Below are 15,635 nucleotides of genomic sequence, written 5' to 3'. Positions count from 1 at the left end.
CCAAAGGGTCTTTGCACAAAGCTGCATTTCTTCGATCAAATTTACGTTCATTTAATGATAATCTAGTGCCAAAACAGACTGAAAACAACAACTGGAAACTGTTTTTAAAAGGCTAAACACCAACAATTATGGATTAAAGCAGAATATGTTGTTGGATAAAAACCTGGAAATGATGACATCAATCTTCTTTCTATGAATAATGACCTTTGGACTCTTATTGGAGTTATTGGAAATGTTTAGATCACAGAATCTGATGTATATACTAATAATACTCATTATAACATGTAGCCTGATCTTCATCTGCAACTTCAAACACAATGAATAAGCATGAAAGAAATCCAACAAGCTCCGCAGCATTAAATGTTGATTTAGAGTTAAAACTTCAAAGTTATGAATGAAGCTTCCAGCTGTTCAGTGCAGCCATATATTACGTCTTCTACTGATGAGTTTCATCGTGTTTACTGTGAGAGGCGGTGCGTAATGAGTGGAGACATCACCTGCACATTAAGAAGCTCTTATTCTCACCTTGTCGTACGACACCTGCAGCAGGTCCAGCATGACTTTATGTGCTCCCATGTTCTTCAACAACCTCTGCTGCTTCTTCCAGACTCCACTGCTGCACATCTTATTCAGCCTCTCCAGGATCTACAGAGACACGAGTCAGTGGACAGATGCAGGTGGTGCACAATTACAAGAGACTGAATTAGAAGAAACTAAATAATATGTTTGTCATGAAACATGAAAGCGGTTTAATTTTCTATTCTTCACATCGTTAAGTCCCTAGCTGCTAACAAAAGTACCATTTATTGTCCACTTAACTGCTCATTCACAGAGCAGACTTAGAAATAAGAGCGTCTGAAATACTTTTTAAATTGAAATTACTTTAATTTAAAGAATTACTCAAGACGACTTTGTGGGGTTCCCCAAGGCTCCGTGTTCGGCCCCCGAACGTTTATTTCTTTAAACGTACTGAAAACAATATTTGTCCAGTTTCCAAATTTTAACATTTATTTGTATTTGTTTTGCTGACGTAAATTCTTGGATACAATGGAAAAGGAATAGAACATTAAATTGTAAAGAAGTGGTTTCATTTGATCAACCGATCGCTGAATTTAAATTATACAAAATTCATACTTTTTGGCTAATACATAAATTCACAGAACAAACTTAAGATCAAATAAAAAGTTAATTGAGGCAATGATGCTGGAAGCCACACCTCCATTATCTAAAGCAACTTCTAATGCAACATTCTACACATTTCTACATGTACTGACTGACAAGTGAGCCATAAAAACTGCACAAAACTATTACATCTTAAAAGGTGTTTTAAAAGATAAACCAAACAAATATGAAATGTATGATCACAAATCTATCAGACGAAGAGGCAAACAGGCGATCTGATTGGCTGAACTTTGGACTGAGGATTGTTCTTTATTTCTTACAGTGCAGTCAGCTTTGCCTCAGAGACACTTTAGGAAGGAGGAGACACACTAGCAACTCTTTCAATGCACACACTGTGTGGAAATGAGAGATTACATTTTTTATTGTTATTTAGAACATTTCCTTTTCATCTTACACTATATTTACTATTGAGACATTTGGCTGATGCCGTTATTCAGAGTGACTATTAGGAAGGAGAAACAAAATGAAATCATTCTGATCAGAGAAAGACTAAGACAGGACCACCACATCAACAACCTCATCGACACAATAAAGAGCCCACAGTGAGTGATTGACAGGTGATCTGTTGGACATGCACCACAGAAACACCACGATGCAGAAGGAGCGCCAACACAACAAAACAGACAGCGGATGACCTCGTGAAGGAACACTGGTGGACGAGCGTTCTCACCTCTTTGACTTTCTGGTAGTTCTCGTTGCCCTTCTCCTGCTTCTCCTTCTTAGGCGTCGCATCCTCTGATGCCCCCTGCAGGATGCAGAGGGTAAGACAGCATATGCAGTTCTCTCTGGTACTAAATTATACACACTTGAATTCAATCACAGGGTCAGCGGTTCGATCCCCGGCTCTATGCTGATGTGTCCTTGGGCAAGACACTTGTGGCACGTTGCATGGCAGCCCTGCCGTCAGGGTGTGAATGGGTGAATGATGACACGTAGCGTTAAAGCGCTTTGACTGGTCGGAAGACTAGAAAAGCGAGTCCATTTACCATAAAGTATATGTGTTACGATTCAAAACACTTACACGCTATCGTGGTCTTTGGGCTGCAGATGTGGACATGAAGTCATTCAAATAGGTGTTGAAAAACAATCAACCTATGAGAGCTTTGTAGGCGGGACTACGGAGCTACCGGGGCAAAATAGCAACAGGAAAATGTCACCAACCAGTCTCTGGAGAAGACTGTTTGCATCGGGCAGGTTGTTGTTAGTCAACTTACAGAAATAAGAACGCTCAAGTTAACTGGTTTGATGGTCGTAGAAACATAAAGTTCACTGCTCCCAGCAACCACGACCACAACTTCCACGTGGACTAAAGATGACGTTGGCAGGAGAGATAAATGTCTCACTACTGACTGGTCAGAGCGAGTTATCAGGCCAACAGATGGTGCTATTAAAGGAGCTTCTATGATCTACCGTGTTTAATCCCCTGAAACTACGAACCGCCGTGTGTTCATTAGCTTAGAAGAAGTCCTTCACGTCTACACAGGGAGCAGGTCCTCTTCACAGAGTCCACCATGTTGCACCGCCATGTTTCTACTGTAGCCCAGAACGGACAAACTTCATACTGAGTCTAAAGAGAGACTTTCATGTTTTGTCTATTGTTACCTGAAGGCACCGTAGCTCACCGACACACTTGGAGAGGGAGGAGTGAGCGGAGGGATATTCAGTTAGTTGCAATACGCAACCTCACCACTAGAGGCCACTAAATCCTACACACTGGACCTTTAAGACACGTTTGGCGCATTGTGCCTTTATTTCAGAGTACAACAGAACAGTAAAGAGAGAGTTGAGGCGTGACATGCAACAAAAAACCCCAAAGCCAGATCTGAACCCAGGACCTTAACCATCTGAAACATCAGCAAGCCCCACACCAACGCTACCAACCACCAAGGTTAACAAGTCATTTGTTTGGTTTCTGTTTTGTAGTTAGTATCATGAGAGATATTCTGATGATCAATAATATTAGTCTTCTACTAAGAACATGGTTCTTGCGCTGGTTTAAGTAGTGACTGAGTTAGTTCGTTTGTTAGTGGTTATACACTGTTAGTTGTTATATAGTTATTTACAGCAGCTTGGAATGTCATCAAGACATGAAGACATTGACAGCACACCTGTTAGTTCTGAGAGCCAGTAAGCCTTTAGGATTTTCATTTCACTCAGCTCCCTCACTGAACTACCTGTCACTCTAAAGTCGTATGCTGATGATGCTGCACTTTTCACCGCCTCCTCAACCCATTTTCCTCCTTCAACACACGTGTACTTTGAAAACAAAGCTTTATTCTGTGTCCAATTTTAGGCATTTGGGAATCTATGTATCAGTTCTGGCAGGAACATAAACCATTTAATGTCCATATATACACATATACATATATACAGTATATATATATATATATATATATATATACAATTACATGCTGACCACATATTGGGGAATTCTCCAACAGTTATTTGACCTTTTTCAATATTAATGCCTGTCGTGAAATTGAAGGTGAAAAAACAAAATGCTGTTTTTTCTACCTGTTCTTTCTCCTTCTTGTCCTTCTTCCCGTCGCCTCCACCCGAGTTCTTCTTCTCCACCCATAGTTCAGATTTCTCCACCAGAGTTCGGAGACGATCCAGATCCGCCTTGATCAGCTTGTAGTTCTCCACATCCTGAGCCGAGATCAACAGCTGGACCTGCAGAGGCAACACTTTGGAGGATTAACATGAGTCTCTTGCTAACAGTTGCTCGGTCAATGACAACAACAGACAAGCAGACCTGACATGAACTGGATGAAGGCTGCTGGTTTGACAATTGGCATTCAAGAAATGTATCTCTGGTCTTCTCCAGTTTTGTCCTGATCAATGTTAAAGAACAATGTTGTAACACTACCACCAACTTCAAATCACATTTTGTTGATAAAGGCAAATAAATGTGTAATTCTAGGAATGTATTTTTGTATTTCTTTATTATCTGAGTTGTCACTAAAGCTTTCAGTCCAGAGCTTTCTGTCAATGCTTCCCCAACTGTTTGTTACAAAATACATACAGTACTTCCTTATTATTTCACACTGAGTCAGATATATCACAGCAGATGAGTCGAAAATCTTAATTCTGAAATGAGCTCTTTATGATGATGAGCTCCAGTACAAAGGGCAGACTTGTGAAATGATCATTTCTGCATCATTTCTAAAGCCAGTTCATGTGGTCACAGCATGTGTTGAACTAACATGTTACACCATAAGTATTTTGCCTGAACATACATGTTTCCTGTACATGTGATTGGCCAAATGTCCCACTCACCGAAGGCAACAAGCACACTGTGGATCTCCATGAACGACGATGACAGGGAACCAAACAGACAAGAACCAAGAACAGGGTCTTGGACCCTGGACCCTTAGATTAAAAGTCTGATGTTCTACCAGCTGTGAAAAGGTTCAGTTGAAAGTATAAAGGTGTAGTATGTGCAGTGCAAGATGCTCACTGCTGTTATGTTTCCTTATCCATCATTTATTTTCCTTCTTCACATATTGAGATGCACATTAGTTTAAAGACTTTAGTCAAAAACATTGGATTTTGTCTTATGGTTGATCGTCTTTTCCAACCTTAACATTCTGTCTGCTGTTAATTCCATACGAGAGTGTGTGTGTGTGTGTGTGTGTGTGTGTGTGTGTGTGTGTGTGTGTGTGTGTGTGTGTGTGTGTGTGTGTGTGTGTACCTGTTTGAAGGTGTGCAGCACTTCCTGTCTCTGGCTGAAGTGTCTGAAAAGCAGCTGCAGGGCTCCAGACACCAGAGGAGGGTAGTCGTGCATGGTGAGGTGGGTCAGCACCCGCAGGAACATACGGCCGCCTTCATCATCCACCTCCAGGATGCTGTTCCCCTTCCTGTAATCACACACAGAGTACCCAACGTCTATATACAGAGATATCGATGTCTGCTTCTTCAAATGTCCAAACAATGGTTCAGTAGTGATGCAGGTTTTTAAAACCTGATGAATAAATATGTACATTGAAATATCTACATATGTATCATGTACAACATTACATACCCGACTCCAAACATCGCCTCAGCCTGTTCTCCGATGTGCTGCAGGTTGATGCTGACTGAAGAGGGACAAACACACCAACGGTTCAGAAACAGTCCGAACGAACCAAAAATGAATTTGGTTGGAGATTCTTTATTTTCACACGCAGGTTGCTTTGATAGTAAAAACAGGAAAACAGGAAGCACATTCAAGGGTAAATGTTAACAAACATGGAATGGACACAGCAGGAAAAGGTTTCTTCAATTATCACTGTTCTGGATTCTACCTGTTATTTCCATGTTGACGGGAACATCTGGAAGCATTGGGGGAAGTAACAACACACACCTTTACCAAACTCTGAGGGATGTGTGTTGACGTACGTCACACACATACATTTTGAATTGAAGGTCAAATTACATTTTCCTTCAGCAAATCAGCTCAAAGTTTAGTTGAAATTAGAAATGTCTTTGTCAATAGAGACCAAAGGCCAAGAGGGCAGCACTTTCAGCAGAGAATTGTGACTCTTTACATTTTATTTATATAGGTTTAGTTAAAAAAAAAACTCAACTGTAAGAGATAAAAGTGGAGAGACAAAGGTGGAAGCTTGTGTTTGTACCTGCATGCTCCATGTTAGTGGTGGCATCAGCATCAGCCATGGGATACACATCCACAAACTCCTTCTTAAACACGGACAGCAGGAAGGAGATGCGGTAGTCCAGACGAACGTTGAGGATGAACTGATGAAGAGCAGAGTTAAGAGGGGTAGTTAGCAACATGTGTTAGCTAGCGTTAGCTTGCTTACCAGCTAATGTTTACTTAAGATAAAATATGTTCAAATAACAATAACAAAAAACAGTTTTGTTGAACCAGATTTGATCTAGAATTTCTACTTTTTGATGTGAAATTCAGTTTTGACAAAGTTTAAAGAATTTAATGTTGTTGTGGTTCTCAGCTGCTCTTTCACTTATTAAAACGTGATGTTCTCAAACCCACACCTTTATAGCAGTATTTCAAGCTAAATTTGTTTTCGGTGTATTGACATTTTGGTCTATTGGTATCAAGCTCTGTCAGTCGCCTGTGATGTTGCCGCTGTCCTTAGATATTATATAAAATAGTACAAATTGATTTGTAGTTTGGATTGGCTAAAATATCTATTTTTAAATGAGCTGGTGTAGTTTAATTCAAGTTAATTGATGCATTACTATCTCCAGTATTTCAGTTTTATATAATTATTATACAACCACCGGCAACTTTTGGTTAGTTAAGTATATTTATTTATATTACTTTATTTGTTTGTTACTTACATTGTTTGTATGAAGTGCAGACATTTCAACACGGTAGATTTACACATGCTATTGTTTGTTATATTAATCATTTGTTGCTTTGTCTTTGAGGAACCGTAGTTGTTGGGCGAGGTCCCTTCCTGGTTGAGCCAAAGCTACAGCTGAGGGTTGAGGACTCTTAAATCCTGGAGCCGACTCATCGGGCCAAACCATGTGCTGCCATGTCATGGGGGGACTTTGGGTTTAGTTGGTTTTGCTTTGTGGTTGGTGTCCATCTCGGTTCCCCCTTGTGTGTTATTTGGTTTGTCCAAGCCACTATAAATGTTCTGTCATGTGTCAGATTGTTCAATTAAAAATCTTGTTTAATTGTAAGTACAGTTATGGACAATTCTTGGTTTACAATATGTTTGTATTTTTTGAGTGAATAAACACCCAGGTCCAGGTTTTGTTCCCACAACTCCTGTTTCGTCGTTGCCTCACTACTTGGTCCCAGAACGGAGAGCCAGGTTCAAATATGAGACATTTTAATTGAATTCTGTGATTTAATTATTATGTTTGGCAGAGACTAGCTCTCGTGGTTTATGTTCTGAGAGGAGGTTCAGCCATTGTTTTTATGGATTTCTTATTGAGGAGAACAGTTATCTTGGCTGATTGTGACTCTGAATGTTTAGTTGTGATCTCTTTCCAACAACTCTGAAGGGGCCATGAGCGAAGGGCGTTTAAGTAACTGTCGTGGGTGCAAAGTTCACATTGTGTGCAGTATTGTGAATTATTAAATCCCACAGCAGGACGTTCATGTTGTATTACTTTGTATTGCATCAGTAGTAGATTCATATCTCTGGACATTTTAGAGCTGAGATTTGTGTCCAGAGGTTTTTATCCAGATTGATACTGAGGTCCTTTTCCCATTTTTCTAATGGTAATGATATTGTGGGATCTTATGTAGATACGATTTTATGAAGTTCGAAGAGACGTTTGCTATGGTAGCAATATTTAATTATGAAGTTATTTATTATGAATAAAGTTTACAATATTTGGTTAATCAATTTAATTAACATGTCTATGTCGGTGTCAAAAAACTTGAACATTATAAAAGTAGAATTTATGGCTAAACTATTGGATTGGATTGCATTCGACTTTTACAGGTGTACCTAATAAAGTGGCCACTTTCCTTTAATTGATTTGTATTTTTAGATACCTGTAGTATCTCCAGTATCTTCAGCTTGGTGTCCATCACCGTCAGGTCCATCTTGTCGATACTATCTTTGCTGCCTCTCTGTCCGTCAAGCGCAAGCCCCACCCCCAGCCCCGCCCCTCTGGCTCCGGTACCTCCAAATAAGGACTGCTTCCTGTTCAGGACCATGGTGGACATTATCTGACCCATCCCATGTATGGAGCGCTTCACATTCTTCCCTTCAGACATGGAAGAAGAAAAGAGCAGATATTACTTCCAACCCAGTTTATGCTTTTTTTCTCATTTATTTGGGAAAGTGGTCCTCCAATTTTTTTAAATAATCAGAATTGGTTCTTAAGTTACAAACCCCTGCTTCAACCAAAGTGCTTATCATATCTTCTAACAGTCTTTGAAACCCCCTTTCTTTGTGACGTCCAAATCAAGGGTCTAAATCTGACAATTTTTCTGACTTTTCTAAACGAACGGTGCAACAATCACAGCCACTTTAGGAATTTCATTTGTGAGAAACTTCACACATAAATATTTTAACAGTGACTTAATGGTTAACTAACAAAAAAAACAGAAAAATATGTAAATAAAAGTTGAATAACTATATTTTTTAGTTTAGGCTAACGGTAACCAAAGCAGAGACTACCTGATCCATCATCATGGAATAAGAGGCCAGCATATGCAGGGTTGGGTCTACAGTCGATGATGCCCAGCAGGGTTCTGGTGAGTCTGAGCAGCTCGAAGAAGCTGTAGAAACCAAAGTAGATCAAATGTCTGGCCAAACTCACCACCTGGAGAAAAATAAAAGTGGACAAAAAGGAAGTGAACAAAGGATAAAACAGCAAAACTAAAGGATGGAGAAAGTTGTAAGATGAGACAGGACGTAGAAGAGCAAGGGTTGACCTCGTATGTAAGTTTGTTTTTCTCCTCGTTGTGGAAGGGCAGCTCGTCGTTCAGGACGTTGTTGAGATATTCCTCCATGAATGCCATTGTATTGGAGAACCGGTTCTTCTTGTTGTCTCTGCTGTCATCCATGTTGGAGTCATAACTGAGAATAACACACATCAGAATAATTATTTACTAAAGAAAGTCAAAACTCACAGCAATCATTGACGTGGTTAATGCTGAAAGTTCAAGTAAAGAACATTTCTTCTGAATAAAGCTTGTTTCATGTCATAATGAACAGCCTCCACAGAAACAAGCACAAAGTGAACCTCCACCAATGATGACAATAGTGAACTGACCAGATAAGTCACACCAACATAAAACTTTACAGCTGAATAGGGACTTAAAAGTCTGATGCTCTACCAACTGAGCCATCCAGGCTTCAAAAAAGGTACTTTTTCTCGCGAAAGTTTCTTCGAGAGAAACCCAAAAAGTGGGGGAGGGTTGACCCAAAGTTGCATGTAGCCGGAGAAAAAAACAGGTTAACGGGAAATCTGAAAGTCCTGGGGAGTAACCAAATTCTTAACTCACTGATGGCCAAAGGGAGACTTCCATTAATGGTCTTGGGAAGGGTAGACCCTTATTTGCATGTGGAACCAATCATCCATGACAAGAAGCAAGCTGTGGACCTCCGACAACAATAGTGAACTGCACAGTCACACCGTCATTAAACTTGACGCCTGAACAGGGACTTGAACCCTGGACCCTCAGATTAAAAGTCTGATGCTCTACCAACTGAGCCATCCAGGCTTCAAAAAGGGTACTTTTTCTCGCGAAAGTGTCTTCGAGAGAAACCCAAAAAGTGGGGGAGGGTTGACCCAAAGTTGCATGTAGCCGGAGAAAAAAACAGGTTAAAGGGAAATCTGAACGTCCTGAGGAGTAACCAAATTCATAACACACTGACGGCCACAGGGAGACTTCCATTAATGGTCTTGGGAAGGGTAGACCCTGATTTGCATGTGGCACCAATCATCCATGACAAGAAGCAAGCTGTGGACCTCCGACAACAATAGTGAACTGCACAGTCACACCGTCATTAAATTTGACGCCTGAACAGGGACTTGAACCCTGGACCCTCAGATTAAAAGTCTGATGCTCTACCAACTGAGCCATCCAGGCTTCAAAAAGGGTACTTTTTCTCGCGAAAGTGTCTTCGAGAGAAACCCAAAAGAACTTTACCTCAGATTCTGGAGTGGGGGAGGGTTGACCCAAAGTTGCATGTAGCCGGAGAAAAAAACAGGTTAAAGGGAAATCTGAACGTCCTGAGGAGTAACCAAATTCATAACACACTGATGGCCACAGGGAGACTTCCATTAATGGTCTTGGGAAGGGTAGACCCTGATTTGCATGTGGAACCAATCATCCATGACAAGAAGCATGCTGTGGACCTCCGACAACAATAGTGAACTGAACAGTCACACCGTCATTAAACTTGACGCCTGAACAGGGACTTGAACCCTGGACCCTCAGATTAAAAGTCTGATGCTCTACCAACTGAGCCATCCAGGCTTCAAAAAAGGTACTTTTTCTCGCGAAAGTTTCTTCGAGAGAAACCCAAAAAGTGGGGGAGGGTTGACCCAAAGTTGCATGTAGCCGGAGAAAAAAACAGGTTAACGGGAAATCTGAACGTCCTGGGGAGTAACCAAATTCTTAACTCACTGATGGCCAAAGGGAGACTTCCATTAATGGTCTTGGGAAGGGTAGACCCTGATTTGCATGTGGAACCAATCATCCATGACAAGAAGCAAGCTGTGGACCTCCGACAACAATAGTGAACTGCACAGTCACACCGTCATTAAACTTGACGCCTGAACAGGGACTTGAACCCTGGACCCTCAGATTAAAAGTCTGATGCTCTACCAACTGAGCCATCCAGGCTTCAAAAAGGGTACTTTTTCTCGCGAAAGTTTCTTCGAGAGAAACCCAAAAGAACTTTACCTCAGATTCTGGAGTGGGGGAGGGTTGACCCAAAGTTGCATGTAGCCGGAGAAAAAAACAGGTTAACGGGAAATCTGAACGTCCTGAGGAGTAACCAAATTCATAACACACTGATGGCCACAGGGAGACTTCCATTAATGGTCTTGGGAAGGGTAGACCCTGATTTGCATGTGGAACCAATCATCCATGACAAGAAGCATGCTGTGGACCTCCGACAACAATAGTGAACTGAACAGTCACACCGTCATTAAACTTGACGCCTGAACAGGGACTTGAACCCTGGACCCTCAGATTAAAAGTCTGATGCTCTACCAACTGAGCCATCCAGGCTTCAAAAAAGGTACTTTTTCTCGCGAAAGTTTCTTCGAGAGAAACCCAAAAAGTGGGGGAGGGTTGACCCAAAGTTGCATGTAGCCGGAGAAAAAAACAGGTTAACGGGAAATCTGAAAGTCCTGGGGAGTAACCAAATTCTTAACTCACTGATGGCCAAAGGGAGACTTCCATTAATGGTCTTGGGAAGGGTAGACCCTGATTTGCATGTGGAACCAATCATCCATGACAAGAAGCAAGCTGTGGACCTCCGACAACAATAGTGAACTGAACAGTCACACCGTCATTAAACTTGACGCCTGAACAGGGACTTGAACCCTGGACCCTCAGATTAAAAGTCTGATGCTCTACCAACTGAGCCATCCAGGCTTCAAAAAAGGTACTTTTTCTCGTGAAAGTTTCTTCGAGAGAAACCCAAAAAGTGGGGGAGGGTTGACCCAAAGTTGCATGTAGCCGGAGAAAAAAACAGGTTAACGGGAAATCTGAACGTCCTGAGGAGTAACCAAATTCATAACACACTGATGGCCAAAGGGAGACTTCCATTAATGGTCTTGGGAAGGGTAGACCCTGATTTGCATGTGGCACCAATCATCCATGACAAGAAGCAAGCTGTGGACCTCCGACAACAATAGTGAACTGAACAGTCACACCGTCATTAAACTTGACGCCTGAACAGGGACTTGAACCCTGGACCCTCAGATTAAAAGTCTGATGCTCTACCAACTGAGCCATCCAGGCTTCAAAAAGGGTACTTTTTCTCGCGAAAGTGTCTTCGAGAGAAACCCAAAAGAACTTTACCTCAGATTCTGGAATGGGGGAGGGTTGACCCAAAGTTGCATGTAGCCGGAGAAAAAAACAGGTTAACGGGAAATCTGAACGTCCTGAGGAGTAACCAAATTCATAACACACTGATGGCCAAAGGGAGACTTCCATTAATGGTCTTGGGAAGGGTAGACCCTGATTTGCATGTGGCACCAATCATCCATGACAAGAAGCAAGCTGTGGACCTCCGACAACAATAGTGAACTGAACAGTCACACCGTCATTAAACTTGACGCCTGAACAGGGACTTGAACCCTGGACCCTCAGATTAAAAGTCTGATGCTCTACCAACTGAGCCATCCAGGCTTCAAAAAGGGTACTTTTTCTCGCGAAAGTGTCTTCGAGAGAAACCCAAAAGAACTTTACCTCAGATTCTGGAGTGGGGGAGGGTTGACCCAAAGTTGCATGTAGCCGGAGAAAAAAACAGGTTAAAGGGAAATCTGAACGTCCTGAGGAGTAACCAAATTCATAACACACTGATGGCCACAGGGAGACTTCCATTAATGGTCTTGGGAAGGGTAGACCCTGATTTGCATGTGGAACCAATCATCCATGACAAGAAGCAAGCTGTGGACCTCCGACAACAATAGTGAACTGAACAGTCACACCGTCATTAAAATTGACGCCTGAACAGGGACTTGAACCCTGGACCCTCAGATTAAAAGTCTGATGCTCTACCAACTGAGCCATCCAGGCTTCAAAAAAGGTACTTTTTCTCGCGAAAGTTTCTTCGAGAGAAACCCAAAAAGTGGGGGAGGGTTGACCCAAAGTTGCATGTAGCCGGAGAAAAAAACAGGTTAACGGGAAATCTGAACGTCCTGAGGAGTAACCAAATTCATAACACACTGATGGCCACAGGGAGACTTCCATTAATGGTCTTGGGAAGGGTAGACCCTGATTTGCATGTGGAACCAATCATCCATGACAAGAAGCAAGCTGTGGACCTCCAACAACAATAGTGAACTGAACAGTCACACTGGCATTAAACTTGACGCCTGAACAGGGACTTGAACCCTGGACCCTCAGATTAAAAGTCTGATGCTCTACCAACTGAGCCATCCAGGCTTCAAAAAAGGTACTTTTTCTCGCGAAAGTTTCTTCGAGAGAAACCCAAAAAGTGGGGGAGGGTTGACCCAAAGTTGCATGTAGCCGGAGAAAAAAACAGGTTAACGGGAAATCTGAAAGTCCTGGGGAGTAACCAAATTCTTAACTCACTGATTGCCAAAGGGAGACTTCCATTAATGGTCTTGGGAAGGGTAGACCCTGATTTGCATGTGGAACCAATCATCCATGACAAGAAGCAAGCTGTGGACCTCCGACAACAATAGTGAACTGAACAGTCACACCGTCATTAAACTTGACGCCTGAACAGGGACTTGAACCCTGGACCCTCAGATTAAAAGTCTGATGCTCTACCAACTGAGCCATCCAGGCTTCAAAAAAGGTACTTTTTCTCGTGAAAGTTTCTTCGAGAGAAACCCAAAAAGTGGGGGAGGGTTGACCCAAAGTTGCATGTAGCCGGAGAAAAAAACAGGTTAACGGGAAATCTGAACGTCCTGAGGAGTAACCAAATTCATAACACACTGATGGCCAAAGGGAGACTTCCATTAATGGTCTTGGGAAGGGTAGACCCTGATTTGCATGTGGCACCAATCATCCATGACAAGAAGCAAGCTGTGGACCTCCGACAACAATAGTGAACTGAACAGTCACACCGTCATTAAACTTGACGCCTGAACAGGGACTTGAACCCTGGACCCTCAGATTAAAAGTCTGATGCTCTACCAACTGAGCCATCCAGGCTTCAAAAAGGGTACTTTTTCTCGCGAAAGTGTCTTCGAGAGAAACCCAAAAGAACTTTACCTCAGATTCTGGAGTGGGGGAGGGTTGACCCAAAGTTGCATGTAGCCGGAGAAAAAAACAGGTTAAAGGGAAATCTGAACGTCCTGAGGAGTAACCAAATTCATAACACACTGATGGCCACAGGGAGACTTCCATTAATGGTCTTGGGAAGGGTAGACCCTGATTTGCATGTGGAACCAATCATCCATGACAAGAAGCAAGCTGTGGACCTCCGACAACAATAGTGAACTGAACAGTCACACCGTCATTAAAATTGACGCCTGAACAGGGACTTGAACCCTGGACCCTCAGATTAAAAGTCTGATGCTCTACCAACTGAGCCATCCAGGCTTCAAAAAAGGTACTTTTTCTCGCGAAAGTTTCTTCGAGAGAAACCCAAAAAGTGGGGGAGGGTTGACCCAAAGTTGCATGTAGCCGGAGAAAAAAACAGGTTAACGGGAAATCTGAACGTCCTGAGGAGTAACCAAATTCATAACACACTGATGGCCACAGGGAGACTTCCATTAATGGTCTTGGGAAGGGTAGACCCTGATTTGCATGTGGAACCAATCATCCATGACAAGAAGCAAGCTGTGGACCTCCAACAACAATAGTGAACTGAACAGTCACACTGGCATTAAACTTGACGCCTGAACAGGGACTTGAACCCTGGACCCTCAGATTAAAAGTCTGATGCTCTACCAACTGAGCCATCCAGGCTTCAAAAAAGGTACTTTTTCTCGCGAAAGTTTCTTCGAGAGAAACCCAAAAAGTGGGGGAGGGTTGACCCAAAGTTGCATGTAGCCGGAGAAAAAAACAGGTTAACGGGAAATCTGAAAGTCCTGGGGAGTAACCAAATTCTTAACTCACTGATGGCCAAAGGGAGACTTCCATTAATGGTCTTGGGAAGGGTAGACCCTGATTTGCATGTGGCACCAATCATCCATGACAAGAAGCAAGCTGTGGACCTCCGACAACAATAGTGAACTGCACAGTCACACCGTCATTAAACTTGACGCCTGAACAGGGACTTGAACCCTGGACCCTCAGATTAAAAGTCTGATGCTCTACCAACTGAGCCATCCAGGCTTCAAAAAGGGTACTTTTTCTCGCGAAAGTGTCTTCGAGAGAAACCCAAAAGAACTTTACCTCAGATTCTGGAATGGGGGAGGGTTGACCCAAAGTTGCATGTAGCCGGAGAAAAAAACAGGTTAACGGGAAATCTGAAAGTCCTGGGGAGTAACCAAATTCTTAACTCACTGATGGCCAAAGGGAGACTTCCATTAATGGTCTTGGGAAGGGTAGACCCTGATTTGCATGTGGCACCAATCATCCATGACAAGAAGCAAGCTGTGGACCTCCGACAACAATAGTGAACTGAACAGTCACACCGTCATTAAACTTGACGCCTGAACAGGGACTTGAACCCTGGACCCTCAGATTAAAAGTCTGATGCTCTACCAACTGAGCCATCCAGGCTTCAAAAAGGGTACTTTTTCTCGCGAAAGTGTCTTCGAGAGAAACCCAAAAGAACTTTACCTCAGATTCTGGAGTGGGGGAGGGTTGACCCAAAGTTGCATGTAGCCGGAGAAAAAAACAGGTTAAAGGGAAATCTGAACGTCCTGAGGAGTAACCAAATTCATAACACACTGATGGCCACAGGGAGACTTCCATTAATGGTCTTGGGAAGGGTAGACCCTGATTTGCATGTGGAACCAATCATCCATGACAAGAAGCAAGCTGTGGACCTCCGACAACAATAGTGAACTGAACAGTCACACCGTCATTAAAATTGACGCCTGAACAGGGACTTGAACCCTGGACCCTCAGATTAAAAGTCTGATGCTCTACCAACTGAGCCATCCAGGCTTCAAAAAAGGTACTTTTTCTCGCGAAAGTTTCTTCGAGAGAAACCCAAAAAGTGGGGGAGGGTTGACCCAAAGTTGCATGTAGCCGGAGAAAAAAACAGGTTAACGGGAAATCTGAACGTCCTGAGGAGTAACCAAATTCATAACACACTGATGGCCACAGGGAGACTTCCATTAATGGTCTTGGGAAGGGTAGACCCTGATTTGCATGTGGAACCAATCATCCATGACAAGAAGCAAGC

At 42.5% G+C, this 15,635-nt stretch overlaps 1 protein-coding gene across 2 annotated transcripts in view; it reads right to left on the bottom strand.

The window, feature by feature from the left end:
• itpr3 (inositol 1,4,5-trisphosphate receptor, type 3) overlaps positions 1-15,635 on the bottom strand; it is a 66,596-nt gene that overhangs the window by 18,675 nt on the left and 32,286 nt on the right. The window contains exons 21-29 of one of the 2 annotated variants that reach the window (XM_079171550.1): positions 8,552-8,696; positions 8,295-8,439; positions 7,664-7,878; positions 5,799-5,919; positions 5,207-5,261; positions 4,877-5,042; positions 3,697-3,855; positions 1,853-1,927; positions 526-645 (exon numbers count right to left, since the gene is read on the bottom strand). In XM_079171550.1, the coding sequence (XP_079027676.1) occupies positions 526-645; positions 1,853-1,927; positions 3,697-3,855; positions 4,877-5,042; positions 5,207-5,261; positions 5,799-5,919; positions 7,664-7,878; positions 8,295-8,439; positions 8,552-8,696 (1,201 nt within the window). The remainder of the gene's footprint in view (positions 1-525; positions 646-1,852; positions 1,928-3,696; positions 3,856-4,876; positions 5,043-5,206; positions 5,262-5,798; positions 5,920-7,663; positions 7,879-8,294; positions 8,440-8,551; positions 8,697-15,635) is intronic. The other variant, XM_079171551.1, reaches the window with a different exon arrangement.

Source organism: Pholis gunnellus, assembly GCF_910591455.1.
Source record: "Pholis gunnellus genome assembly, chromosome: 2".
Classification (NCBI taxonomy): Eukaryota; Metazoa; Chordata; class Actinopteri; order Perciformes; family Pholidae; genus Pholis; species Pholis gunnellus.
This window is presented reverse-complemented; position numbering and strand designations above follow the sequence as displayed.